This window comes from Drosophila erecta, unplaced genomic scaffold (assembly GCF_003286155.1).
Source record: "Drosophila erecta strain 14021-0224.00,06,07 unplaced genomic scaffold, DereRS2 tig00000126-arrow-pilon, whole genome shotgun sequence".
NCBI lineage: Eukaryota > Metazoa > Arthropoda > Insecta > Diptera > Drosophilidae > Drosophila > Drosophila erecta.
The window spans coordinates 2689690-2707726 of record NW_020825209.1 but is presented as its reverse complement, the minus strand read 5'-3'; the positions used below and the strand labels follow the sequence as shown (position 1 = coordinate 2707726).

At 46.0% G+C, this 18037-nt stretch overlaps 5 protein-coding genes across 7 annotated transcripts in view; 3 read left to right on the top strand and 2 right to left on the bottom strand.

Annotated features, from left to right (window-relative positions):
* The window catches only part of LOC6551005 (1-phosphatidylinositol 4,5-bisphosphate phosphodiesterase), a 41797-nt gene extending 31861 nt beyond the window's left edge, over window positions 1-9936 (bottom strand). For 2 of the 3 annotated variants that reach the window (XR_003408008.1, XM_026981586.1), the window contains exon 1: window positions 9362-9936. The gene's annotated coding sequence lies outside the window, so the exon portion shown is untranslated. Of the gene's footprint in view, window positions 1-7071; window positions 7091-9361 lie in introns of those variants that run through there. The other variant, XM_026981587.1, reaches the window with a different exon arrangement.
* Window positions 3261-5602, top strand: LOC6550995. Its single transcript, XM_001976835.3, has 4 exons — window positions 3261-3561; window positions 4087-4460; window positions 4530-5020; window positions 5119-5602. Exons 1-4 carry the CDS (start codon window positions 3411-3413, stop codon window positions 5381-5383), a joined length of 1281 nt encoding a protein of 426 aa, XP_001976871.1. The 5' UTR covers window positions 3261-3410; the 3' UTR covers window positions 5384-5602.
* Window positions 9937-10189: 253 nt separating the features above from the next.
* On the top strand, window positions 10190-10803 carry LOC6550994 (39S ribosomal protein L33, mitochondrial). The gene is made up of 3 exons (XM_001976834.3): window positions 10190-10420; window positions 10479-10582; window positions 10659-10803. The coding sequence occupies exons 1-3, from the start codon at window positions 10380-10382 to the stop codon at window positions 10706-10708; spliced, it is 195 nt and encodes a 64-aa protein (XP_001976870.1). The 5' UTR covers window positions 10190-10379; the 3' UTR covers window positions 10709-10803.
* Window positions 10804-10845: 42 nt separating this feature from the next.
* Window positions 10846-13145, bottom strand: LOC6550993 (bifunctional lysine-specific demethylase and histidyl-hydroxylase NO66). Its single transcript, XM_026981961.1, has one exon. The coding sequence runs from the start codon at window positions 12929-12931 to the stop codon at window positions 10898-10900; it is 2034 nt and encodes a 677-aa protein (XP_026837762.1). The 5' UTR covers window positions 12932-13145; the 3' UTR covers window positions 10846-10897.
* A 150-nt stretch (window positions 13146-13295) lies between these two features.
* LOC6550992 (DNA repair endonuclease XPF) lies at window positions 13296-17144 on the top strand. The gene is made up of 7 exons (XM_026981960.1): window positions 13296-13614; window positions 13673-13834; window positions 13903-14499; window positions 14552-14706; window positions 14768-15588; window positions 15653-16595; window positions 16658-17144. Exons 1-6 carry the CDS (start codon window positions 13394-13396, stop codon window positions 16592-16594), a joined length of 2898 nt encoding a protein of 965 aa, XP_026837761.1. The 5' UTR covers window positions 13296-13393; the 3' UTR covers window position 16595; window positions 16658-17144.
* The last annotated feature ends 893 nt before the right edge of the window (window positions 17145-18037 follow it).

Below are 18037 nucleotides of genomic sequence, written 5' to 3'. Positions count from 1 at the left end.
TATGTATGTGCTACTGAAGGTCATCCATGCTGCATCCCCAATGATGCCACCCAGCGCCACTCACACACTAAGATACCAGCGGAAAGAGCACACACATTCGCACATGCGGAGCGGTGTCTAATTAACTAAATTTCCATTTCTCCACACAAGTTTTGTGCACTGTGCACTGTAAAACAAACTAAATAGTAGAGTAGTAAAATGAAGCCCTACAAACTGAGTTTAAAGCAAGATTCTGAAATATTGTTCCATTTTAGACAGTTGCCATTGGCAGTGTATTAATCCAAGTGCCGCGTATTGGCCTTTGCTGTATGCTGTAATGCTGTATGTCTTCTGCCCCTCCCCCCTTTGCCAGCAACCAAATCCAGCCAGTGCCTTGCCCTTGCCTTGCAACATTCAAAATGAGCAGAAAAACAAAAAAAAAAAAAAGGAAAGGGAAAGGGAAAGAAAAAGCGGCTGAAACTCAGCTGGCGTTCCCTGCTCGCTGTTTATCTCGCTCGCTGTGCACATTAACCTCTTTGTTAATCATTTACAAACAAATGCAAATAAAATAAAATACAGCAGCCCAGGTGAGGCGAAGCGAAGGTAAAGCTAACGAAGGCAGCAGCAAACTCTGCGATGACGACGACGGCTATGCAAATAAAAAAGCTGGCAAATGAGCAGCGAAATTGCAAAAAAGGCAGGCCGTAATACAGGGGGGATTGTGGAAATTCCGGGGTGCGGGGGGGTTACGGCCTGGGATAAGCTCTCGAGCTTTACGGCATACACAAAAATACGGGGCGGCAGACAGAGAGTGCCACGCCCACGCACGATTTCGCTTAAATACACAACAAGAAAATGCAAAACAAACATTTACCACAGTCAATTCCGTTGGCAAACAAAATTTCAAAAATAAAAAAAAGAGTGAAATATGTATAACGCATATTTTTCGCTTTGAATTTTATTTCTGTGTGCCTTCCGCATGTGATAACCATGCGCTCGTTTCTTGCGGTGTAGATTTCCGCCGTTTTCCTGGACATTCAAAACATGATTCCGCAGCTGAAAAATTCATCTTGATGCGCTGAATAATTCAACAAAACTTTTGTGACTCTTTTCACTGCAAATTGCATTTTGGTCTGGTCAAAAACCAGAGCTCCTGTGTTGACTTTTCTGAAAACTTTTAATCAATGGTGGCCTGGGCAGCGGGAGGACTTGAATCGGGTTGAGCTGGTGGAAAGGGGTTTTTCACAGCGTTCCAATTTCCCAGCTGCTTTCATATGCAAAAGATACTCGACTTTATGCTGCTGCTGCTGCTGCTGCTGCTGCTCAGCTTGTTCATAATTAGTTTGATGATGTTTGCAGTGAACCTACTTCTTCTTTCACTCCCACTTCCTTTGCTCCATTCTTTGCTCCCTTGGTTTCTGGCTTAGTGCGTTGCCAAGGCTCAGAAAACAGTCATTCTGCTGGCCTAATGATATTTTAATTAAAACTAAGCCAAATTTTTGGGGATGGAGCTAAGCTAATCTTACTGAAATATCCCGTATTTTATATTTACTCAAGTATCTAACATGTTTAGATATCACAGGCTTTGTTCTTAAACATTCAAAAACATGGCCCAAATTTCGCAACTGGGCGTTATTCAAAGTATAGGTACTCAAGTTAATAATCACTGAGGTAGATTCCCGTCCATTTGTCAATCGGCCTTTCAGTCATTTTGCCATGCCGTCAGTTGGTCAATCAAGCGGAAGCAGCGGTTCGGGGAAAACCTTTTGACTTTTCACGCAACACGCTGCTTTAATAAAATTGTTCACTTTTCGCCCGCCCGTGTGCTTGTGTGCTTGTGTGTTGTGTGTGTCGGTGTGTTTCTGGTCCTGATTCGATTTTCGTGGATTTCCCAGAAACTTCCACATTCCCCACAACCCATGCTTTTCTGAGCCGGTGCCTAGGGGCCTGGGTTTGTTAAATTTATTCGTGTTGCGGTAGCAATCTTTGATTAAATCGAAAGCGAAAGCCATGAGATACTTCTGGCTGCCAGAATACCTTCAGATACTTTCGCTTCAAGCAGTACTTGTGCCTATCGAGTAAATACGGTGAGAAGTAGTAATTACGATATGCACTTGGGCATTTATCGATGCCTAGTTATAGATACGAGCTTAACACAATTTGAACCTCCTTGGCAGGGCAAGATAAACAGATTAATGGGCTGTCGGCCTGCTTGTGTGGATATCTAACCTACTTACACGAAAGTTCAATAAATAGTATCGAGACGAAATTGGCTACATTTTAATCAAGCGCAAGTGCTTTGTCATGCAATTTTATTCTTGAAAATGACAACAGTTGCAGACTGCACACTGCACACTGCAGAGAACTCAGTTCGTCAAATGTATCTGTATCTGAGAGTCCCCGGGTCGTATCTAATCTTCTCTGTCATGTATCCGTCGCCGTTTGTGTGCCAGGTAATTGCCCAGTCAGAAAAAAACATGTTACCCACTACAGGCAACTCCAATGCCGAAGCATGGTCGCCTTCCTGGCTTCCCCTCTTCATCGCTGATATTACAAAGTCCCGGCCAGCAAACATTTATCAGCACACGGGGAAAAACTGGCAGGGGTTCGAAAAAGTAAAACTCCATTAAATGGACATGGAATGAGTAGGTATCCGTATTCAATCAATTCTCTTTGTATCCAGTTAAGTGCTATAATATAGGTCTCTGAGTTCCATGAAAACATAACCCACTGTTTGCTTCCATTCTTTTTTGCAGTGGAGCGTCAGGCGTCGCGATGCCATGCTGTCAACGCCATGCCTCCTAACGGTTTATTTGCGAAGCGTTCAAACTGTCAAAATGGCGTGCGGTGCGCGCTGGCCATAAAAAAGGAAAACCTAAACCAAAACACCCAAACAGCGAAACAGCGAAACATCAAAACACCAAAACCCCAAAACAGAAAGAGAAACTGAACGAGCGGAGAAAAACGAGAACGGCAACGACGTCAGTGAGTCAATAATGTAATTTTCTCGTTTGATATTTCGACTACATGTACGCGTAGTGGTGGCCAATGGATGCGGAAATGAGTTGAAGGCAAGCCATTAAATGAACTCAGCAGCATTCCTCGAAAGCAAGCTAAGCGTGGTTAAATTCACATGCGGAGCCCCCAAGCAGCTGCATCCACACAAGGAATTCGGTCCACTTCTGAAGAAGACTAGGACTCCAAAAATCACATTCAACAGTCACTTTCCGAAAATGATTTGAAAAAAATGGTTTGAATGGTAGACTGCTGTGAATGGACTGTCAATCAGTGACAATAACATGCACACTTCCACATTGGAACATTGAAACAGGTTCAGAAACAAATTTTCATTACCACGTAACTTTTTCGGCACATTTTGACCATAACAATTAAAATACATTGAACACAGCATTAGCATAGGCCAGGTCAGCATGTCGTTACCGAAGCGGTCGAAGAACCAACAACCGCTCGACTATCAAGAGCTGCAGAAGCTGGAGGAATTGCATCCCGTCGATATGGGTGCACCCAATGAGCGAGCGACTCCTTGGAACGACATAGATCGCCAGTTGCAGGACGGGATGGGTGAGCTTGGCAGTCAATGTGAATTTCACTCACAACACTGTTAAGAGTGGCAAATCATATTTGGAACATTATTTTCAATTTTCTGCTCAAAACCCGGTTTCTTTTTTGACGGAAAATCAGTAAAACTAACAGTTTTTTCATCACAACTTGGCTGAAAATGGTCATAAAGCTGAACAACAAACTGTTTTGTGAAGCTAATTACCTATGCTAACGGCCCTTATCACTTTTTAACGGACTTGCAAAAATTAATTTTTCGGTCAATTCTCACATTTTTGAAAGGGGTAACATCATTAAAATTTGCAAAAATTGGCATAAAATTAAAGATACCAAATTTGAACGCCAATCGGTTGGGAATTTAATTACGAGCTCAACAAGGTATGACAATCCACACTTCAACCAATTTGGCCAACTGTTTGGTGAATACGTGATTACTTTCAGTCGGAAACACAGGAAAACGACTTCTGGCCATAATTTGACATGACTCTAATAATCATTTGTGGTATTTTCCTTGCACATGCACCACAGGCGAGTTGCAGCTGATGTTTAATCGACTGGCACCACCGCCTTCGTCGGGAAAAGAGCCCGACAATAGATCCAATCCGATAATCCACAACTTGGATGATAAACCACTGCCAGTTGTCACAGGATCGTGGGGCCAGGTGAAGGGAACCCACACGCGTAATTCGATCCTGAATCCAGAAGATATTGAACCAGAAATCGAAGAAAAATCAGTGCAGCCTATGCAGCTAACCGAAGAGGACCCTCCGCCGCAGGAATTGGACGCGGAAACCCGCTTCCTGGCCATCAGGTTCTTCAATCTAGTGCTGGCCAAACTTTGGCGTCGGCGAAGGGCCGAAGTCTGCGATCTGCATACGCTAGTTCGCAAGTACCAAGCCCATGTAAGTTGCAGCCAACAGACATAGATAGATCGACATGTATAACGCACCTAAGTTGGCCTTCGTTCGCAGGCCGCTCGCACCCAAACCGAGCTGTTTACGCGCAACCAAATGATCTGTTCGGAGCAGCGACGAGGGGAGCAGCTGAACAATCAGCTAATGCAGGCCGTCAGTCGCGTCCGCGTCACCATGGAAAGCTGCGCCGAACTGGACAACGAGCTGCAGCAGCTGAGGATCCGTGAAGTAACGCTGAGCAACGAGCTAGCCTCCAAGTCGCTGGAGTGCGAATATTTCGCCGAGATGCTCGACAGCTTCCGCTCCGATATGTTTCGCGAGCTGGCCAATTATCGCAAGGGCGCCGCCGAATTGGCCAACCAACAGCGGCGGGCCCTCCAGTTTGAGTTTGAAAACGCCGAGCTGGAGGATCAATTGCTCACGATTAAGGATCAATTTCTGCAGCAGAACGACCAAATGTCGGTGGCGCTTGGCGAGAAAAAGCAAGAGTTGGACGCCGCCTATGAGACCCTAAAACACTACGAGCAGGAGCTGCTTCAATTGGAGATGTAAGTTGTCAGGGAGACCGATGCACCCTATAACCATATAAAAAAAAAGGAGACACTATTTGGGATGAAATCGTTTGTTAAAACACGTTTTCCAACAGGAAGTACCAGGAGATGTTGCGCCAAACCGGGTTGGAAGTCGAACTACAGAAGGAGATCTCGCTTTTGAAGAAGAACATGAGCATGCCTCGATTTTTTATCTTATACCTGAGTGCCTGCAAATGGGGGACTTTTCATGGTTGCGTATACCACGTGGTGGCCGGAACTCTGGACTGTCTGGCGCCCTCGTTTTCCGCACCCCCCATGACTAACAATTTACTCAGAATGGGCATGGCCGCCATTTTCCTGCTTTATGCCATGTATTGATTTATCTGAAGGATGCAAAAAGGACTGACTGGCGGCGCATCCAGGTCTGGCACGGATGACGGAGGAGTTTATTAGCCATCCAGTAGTGAATATTTTACGACACTACCACAAATTTGTTGCGAATATTAGATAACTTTTATGTTTCATTTTGCCAAGGTACATATTTCCGAAACGAAAAAAAAATTTAGAATAAAATTTTTTACTAGTCTTAGACTCCAACTGCTTTCTTTTTATTTCAAGAAATGCGAATAAAACTTAAGCGAAACAAACTTAAATAAACATATGCGAATATAACTGACAACGTGCATGTCGAAATCCCATTTTTTCCAACTCACTTGATTGCAACATCCGAATGGGACTGTCCAAATTCATTATAGTTTCGTTGCGGTGGACCGCAAAATACACAATTCATTCTAATTTCGAAATGGTGTTCAAACACGATTGACAGTTTGGTAGTGAATAGCCTGACAGAATGTTATGACTATTTGTATTTGGCCAATAAAATACCCAGTATTTTTGCCCACAATAATGTATTCCTCACTTTGAACTGTCGACTGTAACTCCATATTACGTACTTGGAGATTAATTTTTCAGATAATTAGTAGCTCAACACTGAAATAGTACTATAGCATTATATAGTTAGTCATAATGGGATATAGGATAAAAAATGTCAAATACATAGGTACATGTAACTGAATAGTAACACAAAGTGCCGAAGAGCTTTACAGAAATTACGCATACGCCGTGTGCTCACTTTGAATATTGGCATTCATTGGAGGGCTCAATGTCATCCGAATTACTGAATCGCTGGCTCAACTCAAGCGAGGTGAACTGAGTCGACGGAGGCACAAAGGCCTTAACTCGATAAATGCATAATGCGAACTATAATTGCGGCAATGGGTATAAAAGTGCGAATGGGAATGGTGTTCATTGTATGCTCGTATGGTATGGTATCATCCAAATGGATATGCCAAATGGAGCGCGGAGACACGACGTCGGACAAGCAGTTTTATTAACAAACTAATCTGTAGTTAGGAATGTAATTCAACCCACTTATATTTCGCCTGCTCATCGACGAATATAAAACTACGAATACGAAACAAACAAACACCTGCACTCTGGACCCGGTGTTCTATATATAGGCACAAAAGAAAGCGATTTTTTTAACCCACAAAATGGACGGACGGCGAAAACTCCAACATTTTATCTTCGCATTGGTAATCCTCGACGATTTTTGATAATTTATGATAATTCAAGATTGTTTACTGCATACAAGACCATAAATTGTTACCAAGCAATTTCCATATGAGAGATAACAATATTTCCGGAACTGGAAATATATTCGTTATCAATTACAAAATGAGGCATGTGTTTGATCTCCCGTTTAAATACCCTATAATGCCTATGATTTATAATGGGCTCTCTGTTGAATAATAATAATAATAAACACTTTAAAAGCAAACGATGACTCAGTAAACTTGCACATGAATTTAAGATACTCCAAAACATGAATGTCACGACTAAGGAGAATTTTAGCTTCAATTCACCATATAATTTAAAATCAAACGGAGGGCATTTCATAATGTTACCCATGGTATTAATTATGGACTAGTTATAGTGCTTACACTTGCAGCACTTTTTCTCTCAGTGTCCTGATCATAGTTCGTGTCGGCTAGTGTTTAACTTACGTATGTATTTAATTAATTGGCTTCGGCTTTCGTTGTTTTTGCTTTTGCTACCTATTATTTGTTATTCTTGTTTATTTATATTTGTTTGTTTTTTCCCGCCTTGCGAATTTCAGTTTGAAGAGCATTGCAAGATATACAGTTCGATCAGTCGGCTCGCTCTCTCACTCCCCCGCTCTCTCGGTGTTTCCTTAATTATACTCACAACAGGTGACACCCGACAGTATTTGGTTGCACTTTTTTGTATTTATCACTGAACAGATGCTCAAAGCCACTGCAAACAAATTTGCTATTGCAGTGAAAATGTACACATAAACAAAAATGAAAGGGGTAGTAATACAATGGGTAAACATGCGGCAAACAAAACCGAAATTAAAACCAAAACGAAACACGTTGCTGTTTCGCTCTCTACCCGTGTTCCCTTGTTTATCGCGGATTATATTATGCGAGCGGACTAACGGGAAAAGCTCCGGCGGACGACCACTGACCAACTGAGAACGGAGAGCCAGCAACGGAGAACTTTTATCTCAAGTACGGTGGTGCCTTTCGATGGAAACAGACAAATGCTTATAAAAAAAAAATAATAATAATCCGCATAAGTATTTTGAAGAAACTAAACAACATTCTATGAAACTGAACAGTGTACTTCGAATTCTGAGGGTCCTCTTTTCTGGCCATCTACGCCCGACCAGTGACCACTGTACTGGCACTCTCTGCTGCTCTCTCCTCTCTTTCCGCGTGGGTGATGATCGTGCGAGAGAGCAATTGCAAATATGATTATTGTTCCTTTGCCTGTTCTCCCCGCTCTTCCGCTTCCCCCGCATCGTGCACCCACACACCTATGGTGAGCTTGTGTTGGTGCGATGAGTGTGCGACGGCGTTCGCCTTAACGGTTTGTTTGTTATTTTATTATTATAGCTTTATTGCACAATCCCATGCCACCCACTGCCCACCGCCCACTGGCACGCCCCTTTCGCTCGGCTGCAGTTTAAACAAACAAAAGGAAATGAGGGAGAAGCAGAGTAAAGCTTCTGATCGCCACACTTGCCACAAAAAGTACGCTACAGAGCACTACAGTAGAGCATGCATAATGCACATTTGCAACTGTAACAGCATGAAAATGAGTATTTGCTTTTTAACAGCTTATCAGTAAAATAATGATATACCTAAATGGGAATTGGGCGTATTAAAATATATTGGGGCTCGTTTCTTAAATGGTTTTTTTTTATCGGACGTGAATCAATTACTCAGTGGTAATAATACATGTGTATATATAACAAATGTCATTCCTAAAAGCGGGTCAAAAATTCGTTGTGCAAAGTCTTGAGTTTTTTTCAGTGCACAGTGGCTGCGTCGACGTCGACAGAGGGCAAAACAAGTGGCCGTCGTAAGTGCGAGCGAGATGCGACGACCAGGTGCCGGTGGGTGCGAGCGAGAGTTTGGGCAAAATTTTGTTTGCTCTGCCGACGTCGTTTTTTGCGTGTGTAAATTTGAATGCTTCAATTTTATGTGTGCTCCTCCCACACCCCCCAATCCCCCCTCCATCCATCCCCTTGCAATCCTGCTTGCGTCGGCGTGCGCGCAAGTGAATTTCTTCTAATTTAATATTTTGTTTATATTATTTATTCATTTACTTATGTATTTGCGTAGCCCCTCGCGCACTTGTTTGTTTATGTATTTCACCTGCTCCTCCTCCGTTCATTCGCCTCCCGCACCCTCCGCTGTTTCAGCAATTTCTGGCCCATCTTCACGGCCAAGTTTACATTTTGATAAATCATTTACATTTCGAATTCCGATCGCTTTTCAAAAAACCCCCCTCTCGAAGTATCAACAATTGAGCACTTCACCAGGTGCACAGAAAGAAACTGATATGTACTTGCAGGCACCCAATTGATTACTTGCCGTTTGATGTATGATTATGTCTCTGGGCTTAAACAAGATAAACAATGAAAACGTTTCGCTTAACTTTTCTGCTTAAAATTGTAAGCAATCGAAAGCTTGTACCGCACAAAACAACTTACACATGGATCACATTACCATTTTTATCAAAGAGTAGATTTTTCTTAAAATTATTGGAAATCTTGCCGTTTATTTCTACTGATTTACTGAAGAGCCAATTTATACTGAAGAATAACAATGTGCTGTGCTGCATTCGCAATTCTGGTAAATTGGCTGTAAAGCTGGCTTTAAAAACTAATTTCGCTTTTGCAACCCTCGAAACGGAAAACTTTTGAATATGCAAATCAACACAAAAAAAAAAAGAAACACGCATTTTTCGCAATTTGCCTCCTACCTTAGATTCTCCACCTCTCCGCTCCACGCCACCTCCTTTTTCGCTCTTGTCTCTCTTTTGAAGCTTCCTTCGCGTCTGACGGTGCGTTCGTTTGTTTGACTTTGATTCCGTTTTGTTGGTTTGTTGTTGCCACTCTTTGGTTTTTAGTTTCTGTTTTTATGTTATCTTTGTCTTCTTAGGTTCTTTGCACTTTCAAAAAACTAACACCGTAAAAAAATTAGTGTTGTTTACCACGCGCTAGTGCGAGAAATTCTCGGCAGGCCAACTCAAAAAAAAAAACAAAAAAAAGGAAAACAAGAGCGCAAGGCGAAAAGGAGTGACAAAAAGCGCGTGGGGCTCTGATTTATTTTATTTGACGGTTTTGCCCACGAAGGACTTCACTTTGCGCTGTTGGCCTGTGCTTTTAGTGTGCATATATTTTTTGTTTTAATTTTCAACGCTTAAGTTTTTACCCGGAATTTTGACCGTTTTTTTTTTCGTTTGTTTTTATTTTGTCTGTTGTTGTTGGTTTCCGCAGCACAAATGAAAATTCGCGTCCGTTTCGCACGAGTGTTAGTGATGTAAAAAAAAGCATCGAATGCATCGCGCATCGATGTTTCTCGCCGATATATTTCAATGCTTTCGTTTGGGTATCGATAAAAATCAGTAGCACGGACGCAATCCTTAGCAAAGACTTGAACCAAATTCGCCGCTAACAGAAAGCTTTGCTCTATGTTAACTTTTAAGCATTCAAAGAGCACGGACTCAACCCAAAAAAGCTGCCTGCTTCGCTACTTCAAAAATTCAGCAGCGGAGAGCTTTTTTGATATAAAAGCCTTGCAACACCTGTCGCGCTCTGAGTTCTTTTTAAAACACGCGGCGCAAAACCTCGAGTTCAGCCAGCCGGGGCTCCGCTCTGGTTATCGGGTAATCGATAGGCGGAGTCAGCTGTTTTCCGTTTTTATCGTCTCGCTTGCACAACAATTTCAGCGGCATATTTCCACAATCTTGCAGCATTTTCCCAATTTACTAAATCAAGATGCGCCTGACGAACGTTTTATTCAAGAAGGTTAAGAGCAAGTGAGTGACCCATCTCTTCAAAGTGTTTCGTTCCTGTTAGCACCACCCGTTTTTACAGGCGAATCATGGTCGTACTGGAAAGTGTGGTCAGTGGCCATCAGTATAATGCCTTTCGCGATCGCTTGGCCGACAAATTGGAGATAATACGCTTCGATCCGTACAGTGAGTGCTGCCTTTTTACAGATGCGTCGCCGGCTTTATGCACTTCACTGACTCCTGTTTTTGTTTTATTTTTCAGTTCAACAGGAAAGCCTTTACCGCGAACGCAAGAAAATCCGCAGCGCCTAAGAAAACCCATTCTTTGTTAGTAAGCCAAATAAAAGTTAAAACCATAAGAAAATGCCAAGATAGATGTGGTCATCGAATGTGGTTTACAAATCTGATTATAAATTTATACAAAAAAAAGGTTTTATGGTTTTTCTAGAGAACATTCGCATGTATATTAATTCTAATGATCTTGTTGGCTTTAATTCTCTCCTATTTAAATGGCTTCTCGGTCATAAGAAGACCGTGTTCCCACAGGGCGGTGGCGACCTCCACCTTACGAGCAACAGTCTTCAATGGCAGCTGGTCGACGGTGATGTAATAAGGATATGCCGATATCAGAACTTCAACGGCAATAGCTTCCTCCTGCAGAATCTCCAAGAAATTGGGCTCGTACTTGCAATACTCTAGGGCATTATTCACATGGTGATAGATCTTCACGCTTCCATCGTCCTCGTTCACCAGGCGGAGGATATTGGCGCGCAGCAGGCGCACGGATGTGTCTGTGTCGAATTCGTAATCGCAGACGGAGTTGCCCTCCTGGTCGGAGATGCTGCGCGACCCAAATACAGTGCGCACCTTCTCCTCGGGCAAAATGATCGGTGGCAATGCCTCGTGCTGGAACTTCTTGGCCAGCTGATCGACGGCCTCATCAATATCCTGTGTGGAGGGCATCAAGTATTTGGACACCAACTTCTGCACATTCTCCACCAGCTGATCGCGTGACTCGCAGCGATTGGTCCTTTGGACCTCACCCAACACGTGAAAGGTGTGCAGCGGCAAGCCGCGACGCAAGGCCACGCTCTTTTTGACGGCCTTTTTGAGAACAATGGGCATTAGGGTCTCTAGGAGATTGGCGTATGCCTGCTGTTGGTACACACTCAAGGTAATGTGCAGCGAGAAGTGTCCCTTCTCGGTGATGGCCTGGTGAACGGTGCCTCTGGGGAAATATAGCAAGTCGCCAGCTTCCAAGACCTCATCAATTATGGGCTCACCGAGCTGCTTTTGGTCGTAGTTGCCCGACGAGGTCCTGCTCAGCTGATCGGCCTTCTCGGGTGGCTCGTACAAGCGCCAGCGCTTGCGTCCCTCCACTTGGATCACGAAGGCCTCGATGTCATCATAATGGGGCGCAAAGCCCTGGCTATTTGGCGGAGTTAGGTAGACATTTGCCCCCACCAAGCAGTGGAAGAACTCCTGCATAATGCTGCACACCTGACGCAATCCCAACAGATAGGTAGAAGGATTCAGTATGCGAATGCTGCAGCCTTCCGCATAAAAGTCCCATACAACTGACGGGAAGGCACGGCCCTCGGGATTCAGAGTCTCGCGCTTGCCGTTCCTGTAAATGGTCACATCCAAGTTGGTGCCGAACTCCACACGATTGCGCATCAGTATATCGTCAATCATCTTAAATGACATTAGCTTGCTATAGTAGTTGGGATTCTTCCGCTGCACCACGCAGGCGTTGTTCTCCCAAAAGTCGGCAAAGAACTGATTGACTGCGACGGGATTGATTAACCACTCCAGGACGCGACGACCCTCTTCGATGCTGTCGGTTTTGTGGATGTCTACTGGCATGGTTGCGAGCTGCTTCTCATTGCTGTTGCTAGTGGCACTGTCCACTTTGGGGGCTTCATGGACAGTCATTGGGCTTTTGGTCACACTGTCCTTTTTCGACGGCAGAGGACACGACTTGGCCGCCTCTGGGGGCAATGACTTGCGCTTCACGGGCAATGGACAGGATTTGGCAGGACCAGAGGCACCGGCTGCCGGCAGGGACTTCCGCACCAAAGGGCAGGCCAAAGCCTCGCCATTAACCATGATCGGCGAGGTTTGCTCTAGTCCCTGACTGCGCGGTTGCTTGCGCTTGGTGGTGCCGGCTGCTTGGGTAGATGCAGATTCCTGGGCCACCTTACCCCCCTTATTGGTATCATTGTTGTTGGCATCCGCCGGCAGTGGGTCTTCCGCCTGAAGATGACGCTTGCGATCTGTGGGCCTGGTTGCATTCGACTTACTCGATGTTGATGCAGACTCGCCTTCAGCTCTCACACGGGCCTGCAGGTATTTGCGCCTTTCCTTCTCCGCCGCGGTCAAAAAGGCAGGCGGATTATATAGCAACTCAGAATCAGTTACAGTATCAACTGTCTTCGCCGATTTCTGGGCCTTAGCTGCACCGTTATTTGGGCTTTTCTGCATTTTGCGATTGCCCGCGGTTTTGGCGCCAGCAGAAGTGCTTGCCTTTTGCATTTCGCAGTTCTTTCTTAAGGATATTCGGTATTTTCCACAGCGCTCTTAAATAGCTTAACCCACTTACTTAGGAGCAGCTTATTTTTGAGACATAATGACAATATTTAAAACTATCCTGCACGTGCACACTTTACGGCTGTTATCGAAGGCGGCTTATCGAAGGCGGCTGGTCGATGACTTGTCGATGACTTGCCGATGACATTTGAGAGCAGGTGCCAGATGTTCAGATAGCCACTCTTTGGAGGAATGGCTTTTACAATGTCGCGCACTGTAGCTGAAACTAATAATAGTAATAATTCAGGACTTTAAGTAGTGTTCTTACATATCAACCGCCGTGCACTGTGTTTGCTAACCATTTCCCGGCAGTCTGGCAGCCCTGCCGCAACCAACTATCGATAGCCACAAACAGCTGATTGAAGCGGCAGATTTGCGAAATCAAGGAATTGGCCAATTGGTTTCATTATGTCCGATTCGGGTGCGGAAAATGCCGATAAAGGGACGGACAATGAGCTGCCGGAGAAAGTGGAGCCCGCCAAGCAGCTGGAAACCAGCGCCGACGTCGCCGCCCAGGAAGCAGAGGACGTGGAGGAGTACTTGAAGCGCAATAACATGGTCCTTCTGGACTACGAAAAGCAAATGTTTCTCGATCTGGTCGAGGCCGATGGTCTTTTGGTCTGCGCCAAGTAAGTCGTCTATGCAGTAACTGTGGTCCAGACTAACACAGCCTTGTAACTCCCATAGGGGCCTGTGCTACGACCGCGTTGTAATCAGTATCCTTAAGGCGTACAGCGATTCCGGTAATCTGGTGCTTGTGATCAACAGTTCCGACTGGGAGGAGCAGTATTACAAGTCCAAAATGGAACCCAAATACGTCCACGAAGTGGCAAACACGGCCACCGAAAGGTAAGTGCTTGCAATGCTTACAAAGTATAGGAAATTAGCCTTTTTGATTATTATTGTGCTGCTGATAGGGAGCGCGTTTATCTGGAAGGCGGGCTGCAGTTCATCAGCACGCGCATCCTGGTGGTGGATCTGCTGAAGCAGCGCATTCCCATCGAGCTGATAAGCGGAATCATTGTCCTGCGGGCGCACACCATTATCGAGAGTTGCCAGGAGGCGTTCGCCTTGCGACTGTTCCGTCAGAAGAATAAAACCGGATTCGTGAAGGCTTTCTCCAGCAGCCCGGAGGCCTTCACCATTGGGTACTCGCATGTGGAGCGGACCATGCGCAATCTGTTCGTGAAGCATTTGTATATCTGGCCCCGTTTCCATGAGAGCGTGCGTGCCGTCTTGCAGCCATGGAAGATACAATCAATCGAGATGCATGTCCCAATCAGCCAGAGCATGACATCCATTCAGTCACACATTCTGGAGATAATGAACTTTCTGGTGCAGGAGATCAAGCGGATCAATCGCACCGTGGATATGGAGGCCGTTACCGTGGAGAACTGTGTGACCAAAACGTTCCACAAGATCCTGCAGGCGCAGCTCGATTGCATCTGGCATCAGCTAAATTCTCAGACAAAGCTGATCGTAGCGGATCTTAAGATTTTGCGCAGTTTGATGATGTGAGTATAAAAGTTACACTTCATTTTGGTTTCCATTACCTCATTTTGATAGCTCCACCATGTACCACGATGCTGTGAGCGCGTATGCCTTTATGAAACGCTATCGGAGCACGGAGTATGCCCTGAGCAACTCGGGATGGACTTTACTAGATGCCGCCGAACAGATCTTTAAGCGATCCCGGCAGCGTGTCTTCAATGACCAGCAGGGTAGGCAAATCACCAAGAGCATAAAGCTTTAGCCATCTAAATAATTTCATTAATTGCATAGAGTTTGAACCGGAAGCCTGTCCCAAATGGCAAACTCTTACGGATCTGCTCACCAAGGAAATACCCGGTGACATGCGGCGGAGTAGGCGATCGGAACAGCCGAAAGTTCTGATCCTCTGCCAGGATGCACGCACATGTCATCAGTTGAAACAGTATCTCACGCAAGGCGGCCCACGTTTTCTGCTCCAGCAGGCGTTGCATCATGAAGTGCCGGTGGGCAAACTCAGCGACAATTTCGCCAAAGAGAGCCAAACCAGGGAAGCTCCCCCAAGCAATGCTTCCTCCAAAAAGGAGCCTCGCAAGGAAGAGGTTTCCAGTTCGCAGCCACCTCCAGCTGCTATGGATGAGCTGGCCCAACTTTTAAGCGAATCGGAAACGGAGGGCCAGCACTTCGAAGAGAGCTACATGCTCACCATGACGCAGCCTGTGGAAAACGAGCCTGAAATAGACATTAAACCCGATCCCGATGTGTCCATATTCGAGACCATACCGGAACTGGAACAATTTGATGTCACAGCGGCCCTGGCCACTGTGCCTCATCAGCCCTACATTTGCTTGCAGACCTTCAAAACGGAGAGGGAGGGTTCCATGGCACTGGAACACATGCTGGAGCAACTGCAGCCGCACTATGTGGTCATGTACAACATGAATGTGACAGCCATTCGGCAATTGGAGGTTTTCGAGGCCAGGCGTCGCCTGCCGCCTGCTGATCGCATGAAGGTCTATTTTCTGATCCATGCGCGCACAGTGGAGGAGCAAGCTTATCTGACCAGTTTGCGTCGGGAAAAGGCAGCCTTCGAGTTCATTATCGAGACCAAGAGTGTGAGTTTCGCAAACTATATTGTGCCTTACATTGTAACACAACTTGTTCGCTACTTCCTTACAGAGAATGGTGATTCCAAAGTACCAGGATGGAAAGACTGATGAAGCGTTCTTGTTATTAAAGAATTACGACGACGACTTGACGGATGAGAATGCGAAGAGTCGTCAAGCAGGTGGGCAAGCTCCTAAAGCCCCCAAAGAGACGCCTAAAGTGATAGTGGACATGCGTGAGTTCCGCTCAGATCTGCCCTGTTTGATTCACAAGCGTGGTCTTGAAGTGCTGCCCTTGACCATTACGATTGGCGATTATATACTCACACCAGATATTTGTGTGGAGCGAAAGTCCATTTCGGATTTGATTGGGTCGCTGAATTCGGGACGATTGTACAACCAATGCGTGCAGATGCAGCGACATTATGCCAAGCCCATTCTTCTGATCGAGTTCGATCAGAATAAACCCTTTCATCTGCAGGGCAAATTTATGTTATCCCAGCAGACCAGCATGGCCAACGCCGATATTGTCCAGAAGCTGCAACTGCTCACGTTGCATTTTCCCAAACTGCGACTCATTTGGTCACCCAGTCCGTATGCCACTGCCCAGCTTTTTGAGGAGCTGAAGCTGGGTAAACCGGAACCGGATCCCCAAACGGCGGCGGCCTTGGGCAGCGACGAGCCAACGGCGGGCGAGCAGCTGCATTTCAACAGCGGCATCTACGATTTCCTGCTACGGCTGCCCGGCGTTCACACGCGGAATATACACGGCCTACTCCGGAAGGGCGGCAGCCTGCGGCAATTGTTGTTGCGCAGCCAGAAGGAGCTGGAGGAGCTGCTGCAGTCGCAGGAGAGCGCCAAGCTGCTGTACGATATCCTGCATGTGGCCCATTTGCCGGAGAAGGACGAGGTGGTCGGCTCGTCGGCGCTGCTGGCAGCTAGCAAGCAATTTGGCGCCGGATCGCATAATCGCTTCAGGATGGCGGCCGCCGCAGCGAAAAGGGGTCGTCGATAAAGTATGCTCCTCGCCAACCCCTTCGATTATGATTGCATTAATTACAAATTGATGTATTTATAGTTTCCAGAAACGGGCGGCGGAACACAACCGGCGGCAGGGCAACCAGAACTGCCGGCTCTGAAGAGCCAAGCACACAGACAGCGTAAAATTATGGAAATTTTTAAGCGTTGCAATTAAGTCGGCTTGGGAATGGGCTGCGGATGAGGGTGAGCGACTGTCTGGTCGTCAGACAACGTTGACAATTGGGAGCTGCGCTGACCGCCGGGGATGCACCAGTGCATCTGCATCTGCAGCCAGTCCTGTGCCTGCGCCATCGGGGATGAGCGCTTAAAAATCAATTTTCAATAAATTTTTAATTGCCCCCGCACCGGCCGTCTGTTTGCACACCTCCCCTCCCCTCCCGCAGGACTTGCCCCGACAGAACGCCTGCAGCATTAACACACACGGAGCAGCAGCTATAAACAGAATTTCGTATCCACCTGCAGAAGCGCCCAGTGAAATCCCTTAATGTCCATAAGTAAATATTAAGAAAAATGTATTTTCATGATGGCTTCAAACGTCTGGTTATTGATGAGCAGTGCACAAATCCTCTTCACACACAGGGTTTTGACAGTCCAAATCAAAAACCGAATTCGGTTGCCCACTGAAATACCGCGAAATAGGCGAGTTAATTGGCCATTCAGAAATGAGGGCGAACGAGTTCCAAGTGTGCAAATAGCGTTTCCAACTCACTGACTGCTGCTTCTGTTGCTGGCATCTACTCGACCTTATAACTAGATTGTAGGGCATGCGAAATTCGGTGGAACCGCATCCGTCTAGTTCGCCAGCTTCATGTTTGCGTTCGCTTTTTGCTGCGCCTCATTGGGCAAAGCGCGCTTAGAGCGTGTTTCTGATTGTTGGCATTATCTCCGGGACGGTTGCCACGTCCTGCGGAATGAGGCGGGAATTTCTGCACACCCACACCACACACACACACACACCCAATGCTTGTGAGCGAGTCCTGCGTACACAGAGAGAAAGGGTGCGAGAATTCACCAGCATATAGATGTGGAATCGTTTGATCCTGAAGTTAAACGAACGTAGAGTTACCCGTTTTATATGCCACATAAGGCACAGTGTAAAATTGCAACTTACTATGGGAGTTTGGGTTTTATTAGGAGTATTTTCAGCCAGAACTTGTCCGCCGCTGCCATTCGGAGTGCCGCTCTTGGACTTTTGGGCTGGCTTTGTGGCCTTTCGATCCGATGCGATCCGCTCCGGTGTGTGTCAAAGCATATTTGCCAATTGGCAGCGCTTTGTGCCTGGAAAAGTCGGAAAATGCCGGGGGCGGCCGTCGACCGGATGGGGCACAATTAAAACTCCATTACAGCACTCGTGTCCTGCTTCTGATTTTGTGTTTGCCCCGGGCTGTCGGTTTCGCCCCGCTCCATCGGTTTATTT